Genomic DNA, 27,732 nt, shown 5'->3' with positions numbered 1-27,732 from the left:
CAAAACCAAGATCTGCAATGGCCATCCCAGTCCCTGGCCTGAACCCTATAGAAGATGAGTGGGCTGAACTGAAAAGAAGCACCAACATGGATCTGGGAATCTGAAGGATCTGGAGAGATTCTGTGTGGAGGAATGGTCTCTGATCTCTTGTCAGGTGTTCTCCAAACTCATCAGGCATTATAGGAGAAAACTCAGAGCTGTTATCTTGGGAAAAGGAGGATGCAAACATATTTAATAAAAGGGGGCAAATAATTGTTCCCAACGTGTTTTGGAGAAAAACATTTATTTCATAATGTGATTTCCCCCGCCCCCCACTTTCAATTATTTTACTTCAATGAAAGGTTAGATTTTAGTAAATTTTCTAAATATAATATCAAAAGGATTAATAATGCAGATTTATTTTTTACAGCCATCTTTGATCATTTTTACCAAGGGGGCAAACAATTCTGAACAGCACTGTATAACCTTGCTCATACATGTTAAACCAAAACAATAAAACCAAAAATTAACACGCCATCAAAACTAAATATTTTGTGCCTGTCTCTTTCTCTTCTCTGTCAAACCCCTATTCCTGACAAAGTCTCTGATGTTTTGTAAAGTGCGATTAGCCAAAGCAGGATGCTCAGCATTCTTGCACTGCTGGCAATCAATTTTAGTGGCGAGTTTGCATTGTGCAATGCTGTTCTTAAAGTGTCGCATTACTGCTGCGATTTCAGATGGAGACCATTGAATTTTGTGTTTCCTTCTGGCATTCTTTTCAGCAGGATTTTCAGGAACGCCTACAAAAGAGAAAAACAGATTCCTAGGATAAACACAATGATGACTAGATCTCATCTTCCTATTCTTCCAACCAGTCTAATAATTATTTTTAGTCTAGCCCATGAAATTAAATCTTTATTTCAAACAATTAAAATAAAAAATAAAATAGCAACACGTATGAAATATCCATCAATAAAAAACAAAAACAACAGAAAATGTAGCATAATAATCACCCAGTTCGAAAAGGGATAGGTAGAAGCCCTAGGCTTATCAAGACCAACCCCCAGTAACTACCCAAACCAAATCACAATCGAACAAGATAAATCAAACATAACGTTTTAGATAATACAGAAAAGCTATCAGAGATTTTTTTTCTCTACACTGCCTCTTAAAGATGTTCGACCTTGGACCGAAGAGCACCCAAATTAAATTGAAAAAGGATTGAGCACGCCATTCATCTTGAATCTAAACAGAAAAACTACTAAATTAAATGCTTTATCTTAATATAAAGATAAAGAAGCATAACAAACCATTATCAAGCAACATTAACAAGTTATGCATTATCATTCACCCTCACCACTTCTGTACTTATCAAAAATAAAACGTTTGTATCTTTTTAAAAAAAAAATTGTAACATGCTGTACAAATTGTACAAACTGCTTAAAAACAGAAACACATGTACATCTAATTTAAATAAATCAAGCAAATGCAAAAAGCGATCCAGACCAAAATCTAGATTATATATGCCACTGATTTTCAGCTTCGACCAACATTTATATATCCTTAAAAAGGATTAGTAGTTAAAAACTTCCGTCTTGTCTTACCTGTAGATGGGCCTTCTAGGGCAGGGTCATCATCTATGAAAGGAATAATAAAATACTGTAACATACAGTAGGCACTGCTTGGTCTAAATGAACTGAATCAAGCCTTGCTAAACATGCTAGTTAAATGAGATAAATGCCCATACCATCTGAGGTGCCTGGAAGATCCTCGACAGGTCGCCTAACTCGCTTTAGGGCTGTGGTATGAATAATATAGTTTACTATTAAGGTTTTGGTGTCACATGTTTATTTATATACAAGCATAATCTAGAGAAAACACCATGATGACTAGATCACATCTCCATATTCTTTTTACCAGTCTAATAATTATCTTTGGTCTAGCCTTGTTTGAATGATTGCTAGTCTTGACTAAAGTGTTGAGTGGCTGTTTGCTTGTTTTTATTAGGGAAGCAGGTATGTAGGTAGATTTTACAATTTTTGTAAAGGAATTTCAATTTGATCTTCACGAATGTCTAATAAAGTGTTCATTGTGCATTTTTGTTGGTGTTTTTTTACCAGCTTGTTCATGCTCTTCCCTACTGCTGCACTTCTTCTTCTTTTTACTTTTCTGGTAAACTGCTTAAAAACAAAACAGAAACACATGTACATCTAATTTAAATCAATCAAGCAAATGCAAAAAGCGATCCAGACCAAAATCTAGATTATATATGCCACTGATTTTTAGCTTCGACCAACATTTATATATCCTTAAAAAGGATTAGTAGTTAAAAACTTCCGTCTTGTCTTACCTGTAGATGGGCCTTCTAGGGCAGGGTCATCATCTATGAAAGGAATAATAAAATACTGTAACATACAGTAGGCACTGCTTGGTCTAAATTAATTGAATCAAGCCTTGCTAAACATGCTAGTTAAATGAGATAAATGCCCATACCATCTGAGGTGCCTGGAAGATCCTCGACAGGTCGCCTAACTCGCTTTAGGGCTGTGGTATGAATAATATAGTTTACTATTAAGGTTTTGGTGTCACATGTTTATTTATATACAAGCATAAACTAGAGAAAACACCATGATGACTAGATCACATATCCATATTCTTTTAACCAATCTAATAATTATCTTTGGTCCATCAGTAGTCAGTTCTCAGCTCCACACACAGGAACTCAGTCCAAACATATCTACAGCCAGAAACCTCCTCTCTTCCTTCTCGACACTCACAGAGGCAGAAGTATCTAAACTTCTCCACTCCAGTCATCCTACCACCTGCCCTCTAGATTCCATCCCCTCTCACCTTCTCCAAACAATCTCTCCTACACTTTTACCAGCACTCACACACATCAACACATCTCTCAGCATGGGCATTTTCCCCACCACATTCAAGCAGGCTCAGGTAACCCCACTGCTTAAAAAAAAAACACATTAAACAATTCCCTTATAAATCGCTACAGACCAGTCTCTCTCCTTCCATTCATAGTGAAAACACTTGAACGAGTTGTTTTCAACCAAGTATCATCTTACCTCTCACAGAATAATCAGCTGGACCCCAAACAATCTGGTTTCAAGAAAGGCCATTCAACCGAGTCGGCATTACTGTCGGTTACCGAATCACTACGGATTGCTAAAGCTAATTCCAAATCATCAGTTATCCTTCTACTGGATCTGTCAACTGCATTTGACACTGTGAATCATCAGATCCTCCTGTCCACCCTCTCATCTCTGGGCATCACAGGAACTCTACTTCACTGGTTTGAGTCCTATCTCACAGGTAGGTCCTTCAGGGTTGCCTGGAGAGGGGAGGTATCCAAAGAGCATCAACTGACCACAGAGGTTCCTCAGGGTTCAGTTCTTGGACCCCTTCTCTTGGCCATTTACACTACATCACTGGGACCCATCATACAGGCACATGGTTTATCCTACCATTGCTATGCTGATGATACACCGATCTACCTCTCATTTCAACCAGATGATCCCATAGTAGCCACACAAATCTCAAACTGCCTGGTAGACATCTCAGCATGGCTTAAAGAACATCACCTACAGCTCAACCTGGCAAAGACTGAGCTTCTCGTCTTACCTGCCAATCTGACTCTACAGCACGACTTCACCAAACAACATGGTTCTTCATCAATTACCCCTTCGAGGTCAGTCAGAAATCTAGGAATAACCTTTAATGAGCATCTGACCTTCACAGACCACATCACAAAGACAGCTCGATCATGCAGGTTTGCACTGCACAACATCAGGAAGATCAGGCCCTTCCTAACTGAGCATGCAACAACTTCTCGCCCAGGCCTTGGTAATCTCTAGGCTTGATTACTGCAATGCTCTTCTGGCCGGTCTTCCATCATGTGCAACTAAACCTCTACAGATGATCCAGAATGCTGCAGCCCGTCTTGTCTTCAACGAGCCCAAAAGGTCCCACGTCACTCCTCTGTTCATCTCTCTGCACTGGCTACCACTCGCATCAAGTTCAAGGCATTGACGCTTGCTTACAGATCGACCACAGGCTCAGCTCCCTCCTACTTTCACTCGCTCCTACGAGTCTACATCCCTACCAGAAGCCTGCGTTCGGTCAATGAGCGACGGCTCATGGTACCATCACAGAGAGCCACAAAATCACTCTCCAGAACATTCCCATTCACTGATCCTTGCTGGTGGAATAATCTCCCCAACTTCATTCGGAATGCAGAATCCCTGACAGGATTCAAAAAGCTGCAAAAAACTCCTCCTAAACCCCTCCTTCCGAGTAATGTTGGAAACTTGTGTTTTGAGCACTTCTTGCGTTATTTGCCTTTCATGATGAATCGTTTACTGTATTCCTCACTTGTAAGTCGCTTTGGATAAAAGCGTCTGCCAAATTAATAAATGTAAATAAATGTAGCCTTGTTTGAATGATTGCTAGTCTTGACTAAAGTGTTGAGTGGCTGTTTGCTTGTTTTTATTAGGGAAGCAGGTATGTAGGTAGATTTTACCATTTTTGTAAAGGAATTTCAATTTGATCTTCACGAATGTCTAATAAAGTGTTCATTGTGCATTTTTGTTTGTGTTTTTTTACCAGCTTGTTCATGCTCTTCCCTACTGCTGCACTTCTTCTTCTTTTTACTTTTCTGGTAAACTGCTTAAAAACAAAACAGAAACACATGTACATCTAATTTAAATCAATCAAGCAAATGCAAAAAGCGATCCAGACCAAAATCTAGATTATATATGCCACTGATTTTTAGCTTCGACCAACATTTATATATCCTTAAAAAGGATTAGTAGTTAAAAACTTCCGTCTTGTCTTACCTGTAGATGGGCCTTCTAGGGCAGGGTCATCATCTATGAAAGGAATAATAAAATACTGTAACATACAGTAGGCACTGCTTGGTCTAAATGAACTGAATCAAACCTTGCTAAACATGCTAGTTAAATGAGATAAATGCCCATACCATCTGAGGTGCCTGGAAGATCCTCGACAGGTCGCCTAACTCGCTTTAGGGCTGTGGTATGAATAATATAGTTTACTATTAAGGTTTTGGTGTCACATGTTTATTTATATACAAGCATAATCTAGAGAAAACACCATGATGACTAGATCACATATCCATATTCTTTTAACCAGTCTAATAATTATCTTTGGTCTAGCCTTGTTTGAATGATTGCTAGTCTTGACTAAAGTGTTGAGTGGCTGTTTGCTTGTTTTTATTAGGGAAGCAGGTATGTAGAAAGATTCTAATTTTTTTGTAAAGGAATTTCAATTTGATCTTCACGAATGTCTAATAAAGTGTTCATTGTGCATTTTTGTTTGTGTTTTTTTACCAGCTTGTTCATGCTCTTCCCTACTGCTGCACTTCTTCTTCTTTTTACTTTTCTGGTACACTGCTTAAAAACAAAACAGAAACACATGTACATCTAATTTAAATAAATCAAGCAAATGCAAAAAGCGATCCAGACCAAAATCTAGATTATATATGCCACTGATTTTCAGCTTCGACCAACATTTATATATCCTTAAAAAGGATTAGTAGTTAAAAACTTCCGTCTTGTCTTACCTGTAGATGGGCCTTCTAGGGCAGGGTCATCATCTATGAAAGGAATAATAAAATACTGTAACATACAGTAGGCACTGCTTGGTCTAAATTAACTGAATCAAGCCTTGCTAAACATGCTAGTTAAATGAGATAAATGCCCATACCATCTGAGGTGCCTGGAAGATCCTCGACAGGTCGCCTAACTCGCTTTAGGGCTGTGGTATGAATAATATAGTTTACTATTAAGGTTTTGGTGTCACATGTTTATTTATATACAAGCATAAACTAGAGAAAACACCATGATGACTAGATCACATCTCCATATTCTTTTAACCAGTCTAATAATTATCTTTGGTCTAGCCTTGTTTGAATGATTGCTAGTCTCAACTAAAGTGTTGAGTGGCTGTTTTGGCCAGCTTGTTTTTATTAGGGAAGCAGGTATGTAGAAAGATTTTAACATTCTTGTAAGATTAATGTTTAATTGCTTTCCCACCTTGGGATGCATATACACCGATCAGGTATAACATTATGACCCCCTTCTAATATTATGTTGGTCCCACTTTTGCAGCCCCATACACAATAAACTGTGATACACTGTGTATTCTGACACCTTTCTATCAGAACCAGCATGAACTTGGAATGGACCACACAGGTCAGCATTCGCTCCCCACATGCATCAATGAGCCTTGGCTGTCTATGTTGCTGATTCACAACTGTTCCTTCCTTGGACCTATTTTGAAAGATACTAACCACTGCACACTGGGAACATCCACAAGAGCTGCAGTTTTAAAGATGTTCTCACCCAGTCGTCTAGCCATCACAATTTGGCCCTGTCAAACTCGCTCTTTACACTTACAAATTTTTCACAATTCTAACACATTAACTTTCTGGACAAAATGTTCACTTCCTGACGAATATATCCCACACACTAATAGGTGCCATGGAGAAGAGATAATCAGTTGTGACGGATCGTCTGCCTCTCCCGCGTAATTAGCGCCGCCCCGTCCCTTAATTCGCCAATTAGTAAACTTGACTTTAATGATTTGCCATTTGTATGTTTATATACTTTTACCAATTTCACTTTGTGTTAGTTGATCTGTCTCCTCAGCATCACTGTCATCACTTGGATTAGAATCGGTTAAGTCTAGGTTTTCTAACAAAAAACAAACAATTTGAGTGTTAAGTATAGCAAATGTCAGGAGCAAATAAAATTATCACATAATGACCATTCTGAAAACTATTACTTTGGTAAAGATATATTGTCTGTATGTACCTTAGCCTATACACTTGATAACCTTTACAATAAAATATACTATAAACCATACACTAAACAAAAATCAAATTTTAACTTTAATAGACTTACCTTCAATGTCAATTTCTTCTAGTGTTTTGCCTTGGAGACTTATAAGAGAACCTTTCTCCATGGCAAGTAGAAGTTTAGAAATTTTGGCCAGCTGGGTTGTAGCCTCTGGAAGCCTGTAATATTCTCTGTGGACACGTATGTCATGGCCCAAGAAGTCTGCTACTTGATCCAACTCATGGTTTTTTAGGTTCAGGACCTGAGACATAGTTGCAACATGTTTTCGCAACTGTGTTGACCGGAGGAGCTCAGGGTTCTGAGCACCACACTCATCTGCGTAAATCCTGAGACAGTCTTGTCCTCTATACGAAGTCAAACAGCTGGGTCTTGCAAAAAGAAATGTATTGTCTTGTGGAACTCCACACTCTTGTCTTTTGCTTGTGAGAAGTGTTAAAGCATCGACCATGTCTGGCGATAGCAATACTGCCACTTTACGCCCCTTTTTACCCCTAATTTCAACTCGATTAAAGTGTGCACAAAGTTTCTGCTCAAACGCTGTAAGGCCAACAGCAACATCTTTGTGAAGAGGAGCTGTGTCCCTCTCTAAGAAACTTTTTAAGTGCATCCTTGCAACTTCTCCTCCACGCCTTCGATTGAACAGAATAATTTTGGCAAGAGTCGATCTGCACAGTTCTCCATAGACCTTTGTTGATGCAGTCTTCTTCAAGTTGTCAGAAGCTAAATCAGCGACTGTCTCAAGATGTTGATGAAGACGCTGAACATCTTCAGTAAACGGGAGGGTGGATGGTTTATTAAAATTTCCTTCATGTAAAGTGGTTAAAGCTCCATGAGACACAAGTTCCGACCACTTAGAATTATACAACTTTTTGAAATTCTGGGTTGACTTAATCCTTGCATCATCTTCAGCCATTAACGCTCTACAGTGTATGATGTCACATAACTTGTTCAAAGAGTGACCCAGCTTAAGCGCAAGGCTTGGAGTGTGGTAAGTGTGTTTTGCTGCATCATACCCAGATACTCTTTTGACAGCCTGTATAACAATCCCAAAATGTTCAGGCTTAACAGCATCCTCAATCGTATGCAATGAAAATTGCGTTCTCAGGATCAACAAAAGTCTTCCAACCTCTCTTAGCTTCTGTCGGATGTAATCATATTTAGACGGATCTTGGCCATGTTTATTTAAAAATGATTGTGCCAGTTGTAGGATAGTGAAATCACTCCGCACAGCAGCAGAGATGTCATCATCTTTCATTGGTGTTAGGAGTTTCCAAACACTCTGTGAAGTTTTCTGACACAGAACTGAATCAGACATTGTCGCTAAAGCCAGTACCTTATTTCTTCCTGGTTGTTCCTGATCCACTGACTTAGAAGGACAGTTCCGTACATGTCTCCACAGATCTCTGCGTAGGAACATTGCATGGCAATACATGCAATTCACATAATCATTTGGATTGTAATTGTTCTTCGGTTTACGTTTGAGTTTTAATTGCCCAGATCCACTAGCTAAAACACTTGCATTATGTTCATAATTTCCTTTATTTCGTAGTTTGTCCAGCAGTTTCTTACGTTCCTTGGAATGCTTCGGCAAGGCCAGAGCCCTAGCAACATCCACATTTGTGTTTTCATGAATTTTTAAGTGTCTTGTGAATTTCGATTGGGGCTTTCCACAAATATAACAGTAATTCTTATGTACTGAAGTGGATATTGCAGAGGACGGTACTGATGGACCTTCCCCACATTCTGTGGTATCCTCAGCCTCTATATTTTCAATCCCTACTTTGAATACCTGCTCGCCTTTCCTGCATGACTTTTTCAGCTGTGCTGTGCAGACTGCATCTTCAGGTAGTGAATCTTTAACTAAGACGCTTTCTTGGCAGTCTACTTTGGAGAGTGGTTTAGGACACTCCAGTTCTGAAGACACCATGTCCGATTCCGAATCATCTGAAAAACTACTGGGAACATAGTTCTTATCTGAGTCCTCACTAAATAGTTCTTCTTCAGAATTCTATAATAGAAACAAATATTTATTCATTAAAAATATAGATATTTACAAACTTTAAAAATATATATATATATATTATTAGTGAACTATTCTTTTAAAGATTATTTGATAAAATTCACTTACTGATTTAAATGAGTCAGGGTAAGGCGTCACATTCTTGTTGTAGCAAGATTTATGCCAGAAACATGAGCAAACTAGATAGAATAATAAATCTAAATTAGATGGAATCTACCAAAAGGGTTGGGAAATTAATAAATTAATAGATAGTGGTAACACATTACCGTACACATTACAGTATCTTTTACTAGTCAAAACATAGTACTTACTCTTACACTTTACACCAATCCACTTAAATGCAGAATAGGGCCCACTACAGCTGGCACATTTATCCAAGCTTGACACAGCTGAATAAATTATGTCATGTTTGCAAATCTGTTGGGGAAAAAAAAACATCTTAAAATAAATTCTATTAAAATATTAAATTTAAATTAATCTGATTAACCCATCTCAAATAAAGTAAACTTAAAATAGATGTTAGAAGATTAACAAAAAGGTTTGGGGCTTAAATCAATTAAATATCATAACCAATGTAGGTTTTATCAGTAAAAAAATAATAATATTAGTAAATATTAATGGCCCAGTCTAGCTGTACTAAGATCTTCACCCAACCCCCACAACATGACATCAACAGTAATATGAGGACATTAAACACAACACATATCTCAATCTGACTGTAGTAACCTAAACCTGGATCTTCACCCAACCCCCACAACATGACATCAACAGTAATATGAGGACATTAAACACAACACATATCTCAATCTGACTGTAGTAACCTAAACCTGGATCTTCACCCAAGCCCCACAACATGACATCAACAGTAATATGAGGACATTAAACACAACACATATCTCAATCTGACTGTAGTAACCTAAACCTGGATCTTCACCCAACCCCCACAACATGACATCAACAGTAAATATGAGGACATTAAACACAACACATATCTCAATCTGACTGTAGTAACCTAAACCTGGATCTTCACCCAACCCCCACAACATGACATCAACAGTAATATGAGGACATTAAACACAACACATATCTCAATCTGACTGTAGTAACCTAAACCTGGATCTTCACCCAACCCCCACAACATGACATCAACAGTAAATATGAGGACATTAAACACAACACATATCTCAATCTGACTGTAGTAACCTAAACCTGGATCTTCACCCAACCCCCACAACATGACATCAACAGTAAATATGAGGACATTAAACACAACACATATCTCAATCTGACTGTAGTAACCTAAACCTGGATCTTCACCCAACCCCCACAACATGACATCAACAGTAAATATGAGGACATTAAACACAACACATATCTCAATCTGACTGCAGTAACCTAAACCTGGATCTTCACCCAACCCCCACAACATGACATCAACAGTAATATGAGGACATTAAACACAACACATATCTCAATCTGACTGTAGTAACCTAAACCTGGATCTTCACCCAACCCCCACAACATGACATCAACAGTAAATATGAGGACATTAAACACAACACATATCTCAATCTGACTGTAGTAACCTAAACCTGGATCTTCACCCAACCCCCACAACATGACATCAACAGTAAATATGAGGACATTAAACACAACACATATCTCAATCTGACTGCAGTAACCTAAACCTGGATCTTCACCCAACCCCCACAACATGACATCAACAGTAAATATGAGGACATTAAACACAACACATATCTCAATCTGACTGCAGTAACCTAAACCTGGATCTTCACCCAACCCCCACAACATGACATCAACAGTAAATATGAGGACATTAAACACAATTTGTGGTCCAATAAGGGAAACGCCTGTTTTACACTGCACGTGTAAGCAGTGTATTGATGATGTGGGAGCATAAAGGGTTTATTCACCATAGGAGAGAGTGATTGACCTGTGATGCAATCATTTTTCCTTTTTATCGTATTTGTGAATGTCCAATGAAATGTATAGCTTGAAGCCCTTCTCCTTTACTGTTGTTGATGTATGACTTATGTGTGGATGACTAAACACACTTTATTAACTGTAATACCAAGTGCATCTTGAATCGACTGAGTGAGAAGCGCCATTGTTCCCAATTAACGCAACATGCGCTGGATGGAACAAAGCTGGCTGAGATTTTAGCGGAAATATGTCATCGCCACGTACGCATATACCCCAATCAGCATGAGTAGCGCAATAAAAATAGACTTGGCTCTGAAATGATTCCTGCACTGCTGCTTACGCATGCTATGTGATTGCTCATAGGTGCCAAAAAAAGATGTGTTGCTTACACGTGCGGTGTGAAATGGGCGTAACTTTCTGAAGGACAGTGGCTCTCCAGGAGCAGGATTCATTTACCCTGATTAATACTATTATAGGTTACACACACACTTCACACTTACCATCTGTGAAGTTTTACTCCCATCTCCACAGACGAGTGAGGCAGGTTCTTCGGTCTCTGAAGTTACCTGCGTAGATTAACAACAAAGTATTAACAAATTAAATTATCAACATGATTGATAAACCATTTTAACAGAAACCTGTGTGTTTGAACGAGTATATAGACCTTATGCGCCAGAGAAACGAGGGCGCAGCCATCTTTAGAAAATTGTCTTTGAACTTCCATTTTGCGGTCGCTCTGTGTATTTCAATGGGATCGCTGTCCAGGAGTAACTAGCTTTTAAAGTGGATTTACTTAATGTAAAGTTAACGAAAGTTATCATGAGGATTGTAATGGTTGAAGCAGATGTCTTAACAAATGTCAGTAGACCGGGAAGATTTTAAAATGAGCCGTTCATTCATAAATACACAAGATCGCTGTGAAAATACAGACCGGAAGACAAAAGACAACGAGCGCAGTGCTGAAAAGGGTCGGGGCTACATAAGGTCTATATAGAATAAAACTACAAGACCCAGAATGCATTCACTTTTCATGAACACTTACCATCTGTGATGTTTTACTCCCATCTCCACAGACGAGTGAGGCAGGTTCTTCAGTCTCTGAAGTTACCTGCGTAGATTACCAACAAAGTATTAACAAATTAAATTCTCAACATGATTGATAAACCATTTAAACAAAAATATGAGGACATTAAACACAACACATATCTCAATCTGACTGTAGTAACCTAAACCTGGATCTTCACCCAACCCCCACAACATGACATCAACAGTAATATGAGGACATTAAACACAATTTGTGGTCCAATAAGGGAAACGCCTGTTTTACACTGCACGTGTAAGCAGTGTATTGATGATGTGGGAGCATAAAGGGTTTATTCACCATAGGAGAGAGTGATTGACCTGTGATGCAATCATTTTTCCTTTTTATCGTATTTGTGAATGTCCAATGAAATGTATAGCTTGAAGCCCTTCTCCTTTACGGTTGTTGATGTATGACTTATGTGTGGATGACTAAACACACTTTATTAACTGTAATACCAAGTGCATCTTGAATCGACTGAGGCCCTGTCCACACGGAGACGCGTTTAGCTGTATACGGACAAATTTTGTGTCGTATTGGCGTTTCGTCCACACGGATCCGGCGTTTTGAGAGACTGAAACCGCTATTTTTTGAAACCGGGTCCCAAAGTGGATAAATCTGAAAACGACACGCTTGCGTTTTCGTGTGTACAGCCAATCCGTATATTTTGTGAAACGATGATGTCATGTCGACTAGTCGGACACTGCTAGTCACGTAACAGCAACAACACCTGCCGACTGCTTGTATAAAAATATAGTATAATGCTGCAGAAGCTACTGAGCCTCTTTTATTACTTTATATATTATTTACTTAAATGTATTTTTATTGTATTTCTTTATATTTTTATTATGCTATGGTGCTGGTCTGTTGTCTGATTAAGACATTTTGTATTTTGTAGGGATGGGCATTTCAAACTAAAAAAATATTCGACGATCACTGGGAATTATTTGATTATTATTAGGCTGTTCAAAAAACGCACATGCTCGCAGGCACAACGGCGCTCGCTCAAATTCCACTCCGACATTACATTTCTCAGTAAGCCTGTTGTAGCCATTAAATAAAATGTATTTAGTTTCATATGTATGTTTAAATAATATGTTATTTTTTATTTCATCTATGTTGATTTATGAAAGTGAACAGCATGAGTAATCATAAGATGCGCAATATAGCGGGAGACATAATTTTGACCACATTAAGTTTTGTTTTATATAAAGCTGGTTGGTATAAAGCCTTTCTTTAAAGTGAATTTCGTTTTGTATAAATTGTATCTTAATTTTAATCAAAGTTTCATCAACCAATTGCCTGGATTTAATAAATATGAAGCAAATATAGCTGACAATATAATCATGACATGGACGCGCCGGCGCAATATAACTTGCATTGCTCGTGAACTGGAACTCGTCTCATAAATTAACCGAAACTCAGAAATATATAGAATGCTTGAAATGTCTACTTTTAAACTGTTAAAATGTCTCCTTGCTATATTTGACTCATTCATTACTTTTGCCGGTTCTTTGTGGCAAGCTTTATGAGTCCGATAACTAATTGAATATCGTGATTCGTGACTCATCCCTATTGTACCAGGCCATTTATGGTTGTTCATATTGTTTAATAAAGTTCTTGGTAAAAAAAGAAAAGAAGAAGCTACTGTGTAATATTATTGTATACAGCGCGCAAGGTTATGCGCATGCTCAAAGTCTTCTTCTCCGTTTTTATTGTATCTATATGGCAGAATTACAGCGCTACATACTGGTCTGGGATGTATACTACATCGTTTTGAGTCGGTTTCAGTGGTTTCGTGTGTACGCAGATATTTCTTGAGACGACGCCGTGTTTACGGAATTATTTTTTAGAACGAGGCAAAAAAAAACATCGGATAGGGAAAGCTCTGGCTTCGTGTGGATGTGGCCTGAGTGAGAAGCGCCATTGTTCCCTATTAACGCAACATGCGCTGGATGGAACAAAGCTGGCTGAGATTTTAGCGGAAATATGTCATCGCCACGTACGCATATACCCCAATCAGCATGAGTAGCGCAATAAAAATAGACTTGGCTCTGAAATGATGCCTGCACTGCTGCTTACACATGCTATGTGATTGCTCATAGGTGCCAAAAAAAGATGTGTTGCTTACACGTGCGGTGTGAAATGGGCGTAACTTTCTGAAGGACAGTGGCTCTCCAGGAGCAGGATTCATTTACCCTGATTAATACCATTATAGGTTACACACACACTTCACACTTACCATCTGTGAAGTTTTACTCCCATCTCCACAGACGAGTGAGGCAGGTTCTTTAGTCTCTGAAGTTACCTGCGTAGATTAACAACAAAGTATTAACAAATTAAATTATCAACATGATTGATAAACCATTTTAACAGAAACCTGTGTGTTTGAACGAGTATATAGACCTTATGCGCCAGAGAAACGAGGGCGCAGCCATCTTTAGAAAATTGTCTTTGAACTTCCGTTTTGCGGTCGCTCTGTGTATTTCAATGGGATCGCTGTCCAGGAGTAACTAGCTTTTAAAGTGGATTTACTTAATGTAAAGTTAACGTAAGTTATCATGAGGATTGTAATGGTTGAAGCAGATGTCTTAACAAATGTCAGTAGACCGGGAAGATTTTAAAATGAGCCGTTCATTCATAAATACACAAGATCGCTGTGAAAATACAGACCGGAAGACAAAAGACAACGAGCGCAGTGCTGAAAAGGGGCGGGGCTACATAAGGTCTATATAGAATAAAACTACAAGACCCAAAATGCATTCACTTTTCATGAACACTTACCATCTGTGATGTTTTACTCCCATCTCCACAGACGAGTGAGGCAGGTTCTTCAGTCTCTGAAGTTACCTGCGTAGATTACCAACAAAATATTAACAAATTAAATTCTCAACATGATTGATAAACCATTTAAACAAAAATATGAGGACATTAAACACAACACATATCTCAATCTGACTGTAGTAACCTAAACCTGGATCTTCACCCAACCCCCACAACATGACATCAACAGTAAATATGAGGACATTAAACACAACACATATCTCAATCTGACTGTAGTAACCTAAACCTGGATCTTCACCCAACCCCCACAACATGACATCAACAGTAAATATGAGGACATTAAACACAACACATATCTCAATCTGACTGTAGTAACCTAAACCTGGATCTTCACCCAACCCCCACAACATGACATCAACAGTAAATATGAGGACATTAAACACAATTTGTGGTCCAATAAGGGAAACGCCTGTTTTACACTGCACGTGTAAGCAGTGTATTGATGATGTGGGAGCATAAAGGGTTTATTCACCATAGGAGAGAGTGATTGACCTGTGATGCAATCATTTTTCCTTTTTATCGTATTTGTGAATGTCCAATGAAATATATAGCTTGAAGCCCTTCTCCTTTACGGTTGTTGATGTATGACTTATGTGTGGATGACTAAACACACTTTATTAACTGTAATACCAAGTGCATCTTGAATCGACTGAGTGAGAAGCGCCATTGTTCCCTATTAACGCAACATGCGCTGGATGGAACAAAGCTGGCTGAGATTTTAGCGGAAATATGTCATCGCCACGTACGCATATACCCCAATCAGCATGAGTAGCGCAATAAAAATAGACTTGGCTCTGAAATGATTCCTGCACTGCTGCTTACGCATGCTATGTGATTGCTCATAGGTGCCAAAAAAAGATGTGTTGCTTACACGTGCGGTGTGAAATGGGCGTAACTCTCTGAAGGACAGTGGCTCTCCAGGAGCAGGATTCATTTACCCTGATTAATACTATTATAGGTTACACACACACTTCACACTTACCATCTGTGAAGTTTTACTCCCATCTCCACAGACGAGTGAGGCAGGTTCTTCGGTCTCTGAAGTTACCTGCGTAGATTAACAACAAAGTATTAACAAATTAAATTATCAACATGATTGATAAACCATTTTAACAGAAACCTGTGTGTTTGAACGAGTATATAGACCTTATGCGCCAGAGAAACGAGGGCGCAGCCATCTTTAGAAAATTGTCTTTGAACTTCCGTTTTGCGGTCGCTCTGTGTATTTCAATGGGATCGCTGTCCAGGAGTAACTAGCTTTTAAAGTGGATTTACTTAATGTAAAGTTAACGAAAGTTATCATGAGGATTGTAATGGTTGAAGCAGATGTCTTAACAAATGTCAGTAGACCGGGAAGATTTTAAAATGAGCCGTTCATTCATAAATACACAAGATCGCTGTGAAAATACAGACCGGAAGACAAAAGACAACGAGCGCAGTGCTGAAAAGGGGCGGGGCTACATAAGGTCTATATAGAATAAAACTACAAGACCCAAAATGCATTCACTTTTCATGAACACTTACCATCTGTGATGTTTTACTCCCATCTCCACAGACGAGTGAGGCAGGTTCTTCAGTCTCTGAAGTTACCTGCGTAGATTACCAACAAAGTATTAACAAATTAAATTCTCAACATGATTGATAAACCATTTAAACAAAAATATGAGGACATTAAACACAACACATATCTCAATCTGACTGTAGTAACCTAAACCTGGATCTTCACCCAACCCCCACAACATGACATCAACAGTAATATGAGGACATTAAACACAATTTGTGGTCCAATAAGGGAAACGCCTGTTTTACACTGCACGTGTAAGCAGTGTATTGATGATGTGGGAGCATAAAGGGTTTATTCACCATAGGAGAGAGTGATTGACCTGTGATGCAATCATTTTTCCTTTTTATCGTATTTGTGAATGTCCAATGAAATGTATAGCTTGAAGCCCTTCTCCTTTACGGTTGTTGATGTATGACTTATGTGTGGATGACTAAACACACTTTATTAACTGTAATACCAAGTGCATCTTGAATCGACTGAGGCCCTGTCCACACGGAGACGCGTTTAGCTGTATACGGACAAATTTTGTGTCGTATTGGCGTTTCGTCCACACGGATCCGGCGTTTTGAGAGACTGAAACCGCTATTTTTTGAAACCGGGTCCCAAAGTGGATAAATCTGAAAACGACACGCTTGCGTTTTCGTGTGTACAGCCAATCCGTATATTTTGTGAAACGATGATGTCATGTCGACTAGTCGGACACTGCTAGTCACGTAACAGCAACAACACCTGCCGACTGCTTGTATAAAAATATAGTATAATGCTGCAGAAGCTACTGAGCCTCTTTTATTACTTTATATATTATTTACTTAAATGTATTTTTATTGTATTTCTTTATATTTTTATTATGCTATGGTGCTGGTCTGTTGTCTGATTAAGACATTTTGTATTTTGTAGGGATGGGCATTTCAAACTAAAAAAATATTCGACGATCACTGGGAATTATTTGATTATTATTAGGCTGTTCAAAAAACGCACATGCTCGCAGGCACAACGGCGCTCGCTCAAATTCCACTCCGACATTACATTTCTCAGTAAGCCTGTTGTAGCCATTAAATAAAATGTATTTAGTTTCATATGTATGTTTAAATAATATGTTATTTTTTATTTCATCTATGTTGATTTATGAAAGTGAACAGCATGAGTAATCATAAGATGCGCAATATAGCGGGAGACATAATTTTGACCACATTAAGTTTTGTTTTATATAAAGCTGGTTGGTATAAAGCCTTTCTTTAAAGTGAATTTCGTTTTGTATAAATTGTATCTTAATTTTAATCAAAGTTTCATCAACCAATTGCCTGGATTTAATAAATATGAAGCAAATATAGCTGACAATATAATCATGACATGGACGCGCCGGCGCAATATAACTTGCATTGCTCGTGAACTGGAACTCGTCTCATAAATTAACCGAAACTCAGAAATATATAGAATGCTTGAAATGTCTACTTTTAAACTGTTAAAATGTCTCCTTGCTATATTTGACTCATTCATTACTTTTGCCGGTTCTTTGTGGCAAGCTTTATGAGTCCGATAACTAATTGAATATCGTGATTCGTGACTCATCCCTATTGTACCAGGCCATTTATGGTTGTTCATATTGTTTAATAAAGTTCTTGGTAAAAAAAGAAAAGAAGAAGCTACTGTGTAATATTATTGTATACAGCGCGCAAGGTTATGCGCATGCTCAAAGTCTTCTTCTCCGTTTTTATTGTATCTATATGGCAGAATTACAGCGCTACATACTGGTCTGGGATGTATACTACATCGTTTTGAGTCGGTTTCAGTGGTTTCGTGTGTACGCAGATATTTCTTGAGACGACGCCGTGTTTACGGAATTATTTTTTAGAACGAGGCAAAAAAAAACATCGGATAGGGAAAGCTCTGGCTTCGTGTGGATGTGGCCTGAGTGAGAAGCGCCATTGTTCCCTATTAACGCAACATGCGCTGGATGGAACAAAGCTGGCTGAGATTTTAGCGGAAATATGTCATCGCCACGTACGCATATACCCCAATCAGCATGAGTAGCGCAATAAAAATAGACTTGGCTCTGAAATGATGCCTGCACTGCTGCTTACGCATGCTATGTGATTGCTCATAGGTGCCAAAAAAAGATGTGTTGCTTACACGTGCGGTGTGAAATGGGCGTAACTCTCTGAAGGACAGTGGCTCTCCAGGAGCAGGATTCATTTACCCTGATTAATACCATTATAGGTTACACACACACTTCACACTTACCATCTGTGAAGTTTTACTCCCATCTCCACAGACGAGTGAGGCAGGTTCTTCGGTCTCTGAAGTTACCTGCGTAGATTAACAACAAAGTATTAACAAATTAAATTATCAACATGATTGATAAACCATTTTAACAGAAACCTGTGTGTTTGAACGAGTATATAGACCTTATGCGCCAGAGAAACGAGGGCGCAGCCATCTTTAGAAAATTGTCTTTGAACTTCCGTTTTGCGGTCGCTCTGTGTATTTCAATGGGATCGCTGTCCAGGAGTAACTAGCTTTTAAAGTGGATTTACTTAATGTAAAGTTAACGAAAGTTATCATGAGGATTGTAATGGTTGAAGCAGATGTCTTAACAAATGTCAGTAGACCGGGAAGATTTTAAAATGAGCCGTTCATTCATAAATACACAAGATCGCTGTGAAAATACAGACCGGAAGACAAAAGACAACGAGCGCAGTGCTGAAAAGGGGCGGGGCTACATAAGGTCTATATAGAATAAAACTACAAGACCCAAAATGCATTCACTTTTCATGAACACTTACCATCTGTGATGTTTTACTCCCATCTCCACAGACGAGTGAGGCAGGTTCTTCAGTCTCTGAAGTTACCTGCGTAGATTACCAACAAAATATTAACAAATTAAATTCTCAACATGATTGATAAACCATTTAAACAAAAATATGAGGACATTAAACACAACACATATCTCAATCTGACTGTAGTAACCTAAACCTGGATCTTCACCCAACCCCCACAACATGACATCAACAGTAAATATGAGGACATTAAACACAACACATATCTCAATCTGACTGCAGTAACCTAAACCTGGATCTTCACCCAACCCCCACAACATGACATCAACAGTAATATGAGGACATTAAACACAATTTGTGGTCCAATAAGGGAAACGCCTGTTTTACACTGCACGTGTAAGCAGTGTATCGATGATGTGGGAGCATAAAGGGTTTATTCACCATAGGAGAGAGTGATTGACCTGTGATGCAATCATTTTTCCTTTTTATCGTATTTGTGAATGTCCAATGAAATGTATAGCTTGAAGCCCTTCTCCTTTACTGTTGTTGATGTATGACTTATGTGTGGATGACTAAACACACTTTATTAACTGTAATACCAAGTGCATCTTGAATCGACTGAGTGAGAAGCGCCATTGTTCCCAATTAACGCAACATGCGCTGGATGGAACAAAGCTGGCTGAGATTTTAGCGGAAATATGTCATCGCCACGTACGCATATACCCCAATCAGCATGAGTAGCGCAATAAAAATAGACTTGGCTCTGAAATGATGCCTGCACTGCTGCTTACGCATGCTATGTGATTGCTCATAGGTGCCAAAAAAAGATGTGTTGCTTACACGTGCGGTGTGAAATGGGCGTAACTTTCTGAAGGACAGTGGCTCTCCAGGAGCAGGATTCATTTACCCTGATTAATACCATTATAGGTTACACACACACTTCACACTTACCATCTGTGAAGTTTTACTCCCATCTCCACAGACGAGTGAGGCAGGTTCTTTAGTCTCTGAAGTTACCTGCGTAGATTAACAACAAAGTATTAACAAATTAAATTATCAACATGATTGATAAACCATTTTAACAGAAACCTGTGTGTTTGAACGAGTATATAGACCTTATGCGCCAGAGAAACGAGGGCGCAGCCATCTTTAGAAAATTGTCTTTGAACTTCCATTTTGCGGTCGCTCTGTGTATTTCAATGGGATCGCTGTCCAGGAGTAACTAGCTTTTAAAGTGGATTTACTTAATGTAAAGTTAACGTAAGTTATCATGAGGATTGTAATGGTTGAAGCAGATGTCTTAACAAATGTCAGTAGACCGGGAAGATTTTAAAATGAGCCGTTCATTCATAAATACACAAGATCGCTGTGAAAATACAGACCGGAAGACAAAAGACAACGAGCGCAGTGCTGAAAAGGGGCGGGGCTACATAAGGTCTATATAGAATAAAACTACAAGACCCAGAATGCATTCACTTTTCATGAACACTTACCATCTGTGATGTTTTACTCCCATCTCCACAGACGAGTGAGGCAGGTTCTTCAGTCTCTGAAGTTACCTGCGTAGATTACCAACAAAATATTAACAAATTAAATTCTCAACATGATTGATAAACCATTTAAACAAAAATATGAGGACATTAAACACAACACATATCTCAATCTGACTGTAGTAACCTAAACCTGGATCTTCACCCAACCCCCACAACATGACATCAACAGTAAATATGAGGACATTAAACACAACACATATCTCAATCTGACTGTAGTAACCTAAACCTGGATCTTCACCCAACCCCCACAACATGACATCAACAGTAAATATGAGGACATTAAACACAACACATATCTCAATCTGACTGCAGTAACCTAAACCTGGATCTTCACCCAACCCCCACAACATGACATCAACAGTAAATATGAGGACATTAAACACAACACATATCTCAATCTGACTGCAGTAACCTAAACCTGGATCTTCACCCAACCCCCACAACATGACATCAACAGTAAATATGAGGACATTAAACACAACACATATCTCAATCTGACTGCAGTAACCTAAACCTGGATCTTCACCCAACCCCCACAACATGACATCAACAGTAAATATGAGGACATTAAACACAACACATATCTCAATCTGACTGCAGTAACCTAAACCTGGATCTTCACCCAACCCCCACAACATGACATCAACAGTAATATGAGGACATTAAACACAACACATATCTCAATCTGACTGTAGTAACCTAAACCTGGATCTTCACCCAACCCCCACAACATGACATCAACAGTAAATATGAGGACATTAAACACAACACATATCTCAATCTGACTGTAGTAACCTAAACCTGGATCTTCACCCAACCCCCACAACATGACATCAACAGTAAATATGAGGACATTAAACACAATTTGTGGTCCAATAAGGGAAACGCCTGTTTTACACTGCACGTGTAAGCAGTGTATTGATGATGTGGGAGCATAAAGGGTTTATTCACCATAGGAGAGAGTGATTGACCTGTGATGCAATCATTTTTCCTTTTTATCGTATTTGTGAATGTCCAATGAAATGTATAGCTTGAAGCCCTTCTCCTTTACTGTTGTTGATGTATGACTTATGTGTGGATGACTAAACACACTTTATTAACTGTAATACCAAGTGCATCTTGAATCGACTGAGTGAGAAGCGCCATTGTTCCCTATTAACGCAACATGCGCTGGATGGAACAAAGCTGGCTGAGATTTTAGCGGAAATATGTCATCGCCACGTACGCATATACCCCAATCAGCATGAGTAGCGCAATAAAAATAGACTTGGCTCTGAAATGATTCCTGCACTGCTGCTTACGCATGCTATGTGATTGCTCATAGGTGCCAAAAAAAGATGTGTTGCTTACACGTGCGGTGTGAAATGGGCGTAACTTTCTGAAGGACAGTGGCTCTCCAGGAGCAGGATTCATTTACCCTGATTAATACCATTATAGGTTACACACACACTTCACACTTACCATCTGTGAAGTTTTACTCCCATCTCCACAGACGAGTGAGGCAGGTTCTTTAGTCTCTGAAGTTACCTGCGTAGATTAACAACAAAGTATTAACAAATTAAATTATCAACATGATTGATAAACCATTTTAACAGAAACCTGTGTGTTTGAACGAGTATATAGACCTTATGCGCCAGAGAAACGAGGGCGCAGCCATCTTTAGAAAATTGTCTTTGAACTTCCGTTTTGCGGTCGCTCTGTGTATTTCAATGGGATCGCTGTCCAGGAGTAACTAGCTTTTAAAGTGGATTTACTTAATGTAAAGTTAACGAAAGTTATCATGAGGATTGTAATGGTTGAAGCAGATGTCTTAACAAATGTCAGTAGACCGGGAAGATTTTAAAATGAGCCGTTCATTCATAAATACACAAGATCGCTGTGAAAATACAGACCGGAAGACAAAAGACAACGAGCGCAGTGCTGAAAAGGGGCGGGGCTACATAAGGTCTATATAGAATAAAACTACAAGACCCAGAATGCATTCACTTTTCATGAACACTTACCATCTGTGATGTTTTACTCCCATCTCCACAGACGAGTGAGGCAGGTTCTTCAGTCTCTGAAGTTACCTGCGTAGATTACCAACAAAGTATACTTTAATTATTAAATAACACAAATTCAACATTTAATCAACATGATTAAAGCTTATGTTTGAATAATTGTTTAGAGCCAAATAACATTTAAGAAATAAGTGTTATCTTTACCTGGTGTCTCCATGGCCATTCAGAATCCCCATAGTTATAACTGATTTCTTCCCCAGGAGTTATGTCCTTTATAGCAAATAAACACAAATGGGGTTTTTTGTCCACTGTGATCATTTTCATTTTGCTGTTGGGGTCCACGTGATCATCATTCACAAGGCGCCCTAAAGAGCCATCTTCTTTGGCAGCATCAACCCTGAAACATTAAAAAACACAATGCTACTATAACTAAAGGTATAATAACAGATTCAATTACACAATACGTAAATGCAAGTCACTAGTTTACTATTACTGTTGCTATTACTTGCAGAAAATGCAGTTTGTATTTCTGGTTGACTTACAACTCCATATATTTGTAAGACATTGTACATTAAATAAAGCCATATACATACCATAATTGTTTTCCATTAAAACGGAATTCAAATAAAAACACTTCGAGTGAATTGTCATATATTTTGAGTCTTCTTTCATATTCTTCTTTATGTATGACCTCTCCTCGATACTCAATCAGAAAATCTCCTTTATGAAAGTGAGAAGTGGTGAACACTCCTCGACCTAACAAAGAATTAGTCTGATTAGTCAGAGAAAAGTTTTAACTAAAGATTTAGAGCAGGGTTGGAAATCCCTGACTTAAACATAGGTCTGTGTTACTTACCTTTGAATGAATTTATATGTTTTGCTACAAATCCACCCTTGTCTTTACACATTGATGCATGATATACAGCCTCCTCTTCTGTTTTTTTTTTACCTCTCCTGGGCCTTATTCCTGCCATTTTCTACAAAGGTCCAGAAAAGCAAGTATTTTTTTTGTGATTTATTGTTTTATACATAAAATCATCTTACATAATGAAAGAAACATTCTGTGAAAACATATCCTTGATATTTTTAATACTGAATAATACTGAACGTAATGATTTGACAGACAGCGTTACATATGAAGCTGAAAAATTAAAGACCTGAAACCTTAAGAAACATTATTTATAGCCTAACTCATAGCGATCTATAGTAAGCTCAGACTACATAAAATGACAACATTAAAGTTATCATACAGTTACAGAAGCTGTTACATTTCTTAGGGATGCACAAATAATTATTTCAGTAACGTTAGCATTCAGATTAGATTATTGGATTACAGTAACAGCTAAAGCCGTGAAGCACTACTACGAAATTTCGCAAAATAATGTGATCTTAAACAACAATAACGTGATAAACTAGGGTAAACGTACCAATTAAGCTCACCAAAATCTAGGCTACATTGAGACATTTTTAGTTCACAAGATATTGGTTTCAGTACAAGAAGTTATGTAAAAAATAAAATATTAATTTCTCACACAATCATATTTAATTTTATTTTAAATGAATAAAGCATTTTAATTAAGATGTCCATCATTAAATGCAACAAGTCTGGCTGTGCTTAATGGGTAAGTTTTTGTAACCTTTAAGCAACACCCCTGTTGCCAATAAGCTCAACTTGATATTTCTCAGCTTAATCACCTTGTTTTATTAAAAATTCTAGTTTATTTTAAACAACCAAGTTTTATTTGAAGGTACGGAGTCAAGCATCAGATATAAAAAATTAGATCTGGTTAATCCCCAGCCTCATTGGGAAAGGATCTACACAAAGAAGAAATTAAATGAAAACATTCACACACACATATATCCAGAAATATTAATATCACTGATCAGTACCTATTATATAAACTGACTCCTGCCATACTACATTGCTCTCTTTTAACAGTTCAGTTTGTCTAACTTTTACCAAGCCTACCTGAAGACAACCTGAGATTTCCCTTTCTGTCTCTGCACTAAACACACTGCCCTTGATGCGCATCAACACTGATGTGCTCCTTTACTCTCTGGGTCAGAGCTTTCCTGTCTACTCCAAACTTCCTGGACAGATAGAAGGCTACTCATGCCTCTTTCATCTTTGGGTTATGCCCAAAAGTACAGCCCTAGTATTGTCAAAAGTACAGACTTCAGTACCAAGTCAGTACTGAAATTTAAAAAATGTGATGATACCAGAATTCCCCCCTAGCATTTTGAGCGCTGTTGAACGGATTCTTAAACACCTCTGATTGGCCATTGTGTTCACACGCTCAACAGATCTGTGATTGGCTAAAATGATCAACGCTTCAAAAACAGGTTGTCTTCACCAAACGCTTACACAGATACACACAGGAGTGTTAGAAAGCAGGACGTCTATCAGCGGATCCCCACTGATAAACCAATCCGCTGATAGACGCCTGCTTTCAAACACTCCTGTGTGTATCTGTGTAAGCGCCCTGAAGTCGGTACTATTGACAACACTATCATAAACTTAAGTTCAGTCTAGATTTTGCCATCTTAAGGCTGTGAAAATAAGTCATAAATTATTTTATGAAGATTAACTTAAAGTGACAACTATCAGTTAATATTTAAAGTCTGTTTATGAAGTAATTACATAGACGTTCAATGTGGACGAGCTTAAAGGGAGCACACTGAGCTTAAAGGGTTAGTTCACCCAAAAATGAAAATAATGTCATTAATGACTCACCCTCATGTCGTTCTAAGCCCGTAAGACCTCCGTTCATCTTCGGAACACAGTTTAAGATATTTTAGATTTAGTCCGAGAGCTTTCTGTCCCTCCATTGAAACTGTATATACAGTATACTGTCCATGTCCATAAAGGTAATAAAAACATCATCAAAGTAGTCCATGTGACATCAGTGGGTTAGTTAGAAGTTTTTGAAGCATCGAAAATACTTTTTGGTCCAAAAATAACACAAAATAAGACTTTATTCCGCATTGTATTCTCTCCCGGGTCTGTTGTCAATCTGCGTTCAGGACTCCGCAGTGACGCTGCTGACGGAAGACGCTGATGACGTGTTATCTGGTGCGCCCGAGCTTCGTTTACAGTCTGAGGGAGACGCACGCTATATTCAAGCTATTCTACATTGTTTGCGTGGATATAATTTTTTTAATGGTGCGTAAATGTGCATGTCGCAGATGAGACACTTTTACAGCGTGCGTTTCCCTCAGTCTATAAATGAAGCTCGGGCGCACCAGATAACACGTCATCAGCGACTTACGCCATCAGCGTAACTGTGAACGATTGACAACAAACCCGGGAGGGAATACAATGCTGAATAAAGTCTTATTTTGTGTTATTTTTGGACCAAAAAGTATTTTCGATGCTTCAAAAACTTCTAACTAACCCACTGATGTCACATGGACTACTGTGATGATGTTTTTATTACCTTTCTGGACATGGACAGTATACTGTATATACAGCTTCAATGGAGGGACAGAAAGCTCTCGGACTAAATCTAAAATATCTTAAACTGTGTTCCGAAGATGAACGGAGGTCTTACGGGCTTAGAACGACATGAGGGTGAGTCATTAATGACATTATTTTCATTTTTGGGTGAACTAACCCTTTAATTGGAGCAGCGACCATTTTAAATGTATAAATATTACATAAAATTTAAAGGACAATATTTAGCTAAATAAATAATCAAGGTAATGTATTAAGTTTATACATATTTTAATATGAACAACTATTATTGACAATACTTTTTCTAATTGATGTCACACTGAAGCTGTGTGATTTTCATTGTAGTGCACCCTTTAAATCTCTTAATTTTGCAGTAAGTAGTTATACTAACCCAAAATAAAGGCTTAAACGTTTAAAACAATCACATTTAAGGGACTCCTCTTCTGGTAAAAGTTTTCAGACAGCTTTCAAAATGGTCGCCAGACAGTGTGAACAGAACACATGGAAACCCATATCTCAGTGTGTAATGGTCTGATTTGCTTGAAATTACAGAAACTATGTAGTGACAAACACATCAATTGGTTAAGACGTCAAGTAGGATAATACATTATTTTTTTATTTTTATAATCTGAGCTCAAAGATAGTAACGTTAGTGTGCTTAATGGGTACGTTTACCCTACTTAATATGCTAATAGTATTTTTTTTGTCCCGAAATAATCACTCCACTAATGTTTACTTAGTATGTAATCTTTTTTTAACTTATAAGTAGCAATAAAGCTGCCGATTGTACTGCTAACAAATGACTAAAAATTTGAAATCAACACTAAATTATGAATTAATCTCGCTTCATCAGAACACAAAGATAAATCATGCTTCACCAAAGCTAACTTGATTAACAGTTCCTGCTCTTTAATTTCACAATCGTCTTATTAACATTAATAGTTTAAATCGTTATAAACTAAAAAAGATTTTAACATAAAGAGTAACGTTAGCTTTGTGCTTATCATTAATCTTACCTTACAGGCGATGAGTGATATCGTCGTCGTCAGACATCCACAGATAACGTTAAGGCTTCGGTCAGGTGGGAGAAGAGGGTTTAGTGGTGCTGTTTACTTAGTAAATGTAACATGTGGCTATTATTTTATACTTAAAATATCTTCTCCAATACCGTCGTTGTCGTAGATCTCTGTCATCATGGTTTGAGTTTGACAAATTCAGACATTATGAAGACTTTCTGACGGTCAGCCAATCGGAACCCGCGATTGCATACACACGTATTAATAATTAATGAGGAGACGCAGTACCAAGTCCGGCCTACAGAGGCGCACTTCCGATACACAGGTCATACACAAATTCAGGTTTATGTGAATTATAAAGACATGTGGAGAAATTTTGGATTTCAGCTCCCCCTAGCTATTGGAGCACTTCTACATTGCCCGAATTATGAGGACACCGGCCATGTCCTTATAATCCAAAATGTCCTTATAATGTGGCGTGTATTCATATGAAATGTCCTCATAAATCACAAAGACGCACACACACACACACTACCGTAGAGTCTCTCTCTGGTCCACACACACACACACACACACTACCGTAGAGTCTCTCTCTGGTCCACACACACAC

General features: G+C 38.2%; 3 protein-coding genes across 3 annotated transcripts in view; 1 reads left to right on the top strand and 2 right to left on the bottom strand.

Annotated features, from left to right (window-relative positions):
• The window catches only part of LOC306997685 (NLR family CARD domain-containing protein 3-like), a 377,651-nt gene that overhangs the window by 177,652 nt on the left and 172,267 nt on the right, over positions 1 to 27,732 (top strand). The gene's annotated exons all lie outside the window — the stretch shown is intronic.
• LOC306997680 (uncharacterized protein) lies at positions 407 to 27,627 on the bottom strand. The gene is made up of 33 exons (XM_079611042.1): positions 27,275 to 27,627; positions 27,123 to 27,177; positions 23,509 to 23,629; positions 23,246 to 23,408; positions 22,857 to 23,049; positions 22,656 to 22,721; positions 22,114 to 22,179; positions 20,593 to 20,658; positions 20,051 to 20,116; positions 19,106 to 19,171; positions 18,564 to 18,629; positions 16,283 to 16,348; positions 15,741 to 15,806; positions 14,699 to 14,764; positions 14,157 to 14,222; positions 11,876 to 11,941; positions 11,334 to 11,399; positions 9,201 to 9,306; positions 8,998 to 9,068; positions 6,915 to 8,877; positions 6,624 to 6,704; positions 5,716 to 5,766; positions 5,573 to 5,605; positions 5,340 to 5,402; positions 4,970 to 5,020; positions 4,827 to 4,859; positions 4,594 to 4,656; positions 2,473 to 2,523; positions 2,330 to 2,362; positions 2,097 to 2,159; positions 1,727 to 1,777; positions 1,584 to 1,616; positions 407 to 779 (listed from the first exon to the last, which is right to left on the bottom strand). The coding sequence occupies exons 3-33, from the start codon at positions 23,624 to 23,626 to the stop codon at positions 523 to 525; spliced, it is 4,269 nt and encodes a 1,422-aa protein (XP_079467168.1). The 5' UTR covers positions 23,627 to 23,629; positions 27,123 to 27,177; positions 27,275 to 27,627; the 3' UTR covers positions 407 to 522.
• Positions 24,430 to 27,732, bottom strand: part of LOC306996851 (phosphatidylinositol 3,4,5-trisphosphate 5-phosphatase 2A) — a gene marked incomplete at its 3' end in the record, with an annotated part of 53,742 nt that continues 50,439 nt past the window's right edge. Inside the window, exon 23 of the mRNA XM_079609755.1 lies at positions 24,430 to 24,467. Within this exon, the coding sequence (XP_079465881.1) occupies positions 24,430 to 24,467 (38 nt within the window). The remainder of the gene's footprint in view (positions 24,468 to 27,732) is intronic.

This window comes from Phoxinus phoxinus (assembly GCF_949152265.1).
Source record: "Phoxinus phoxinus genome assembly, chromosome: 4".
Classification (NCBI taxonomy): Eukaryota; Metazoa; Chordata; class Actinopteri; order Cypriniformes; family Leuciscidae; genus Phoxinus; species Phoxinus phoxinus.
This window is presented reverse-complemented; position numbering and strand designations above follow the sequence as displayed.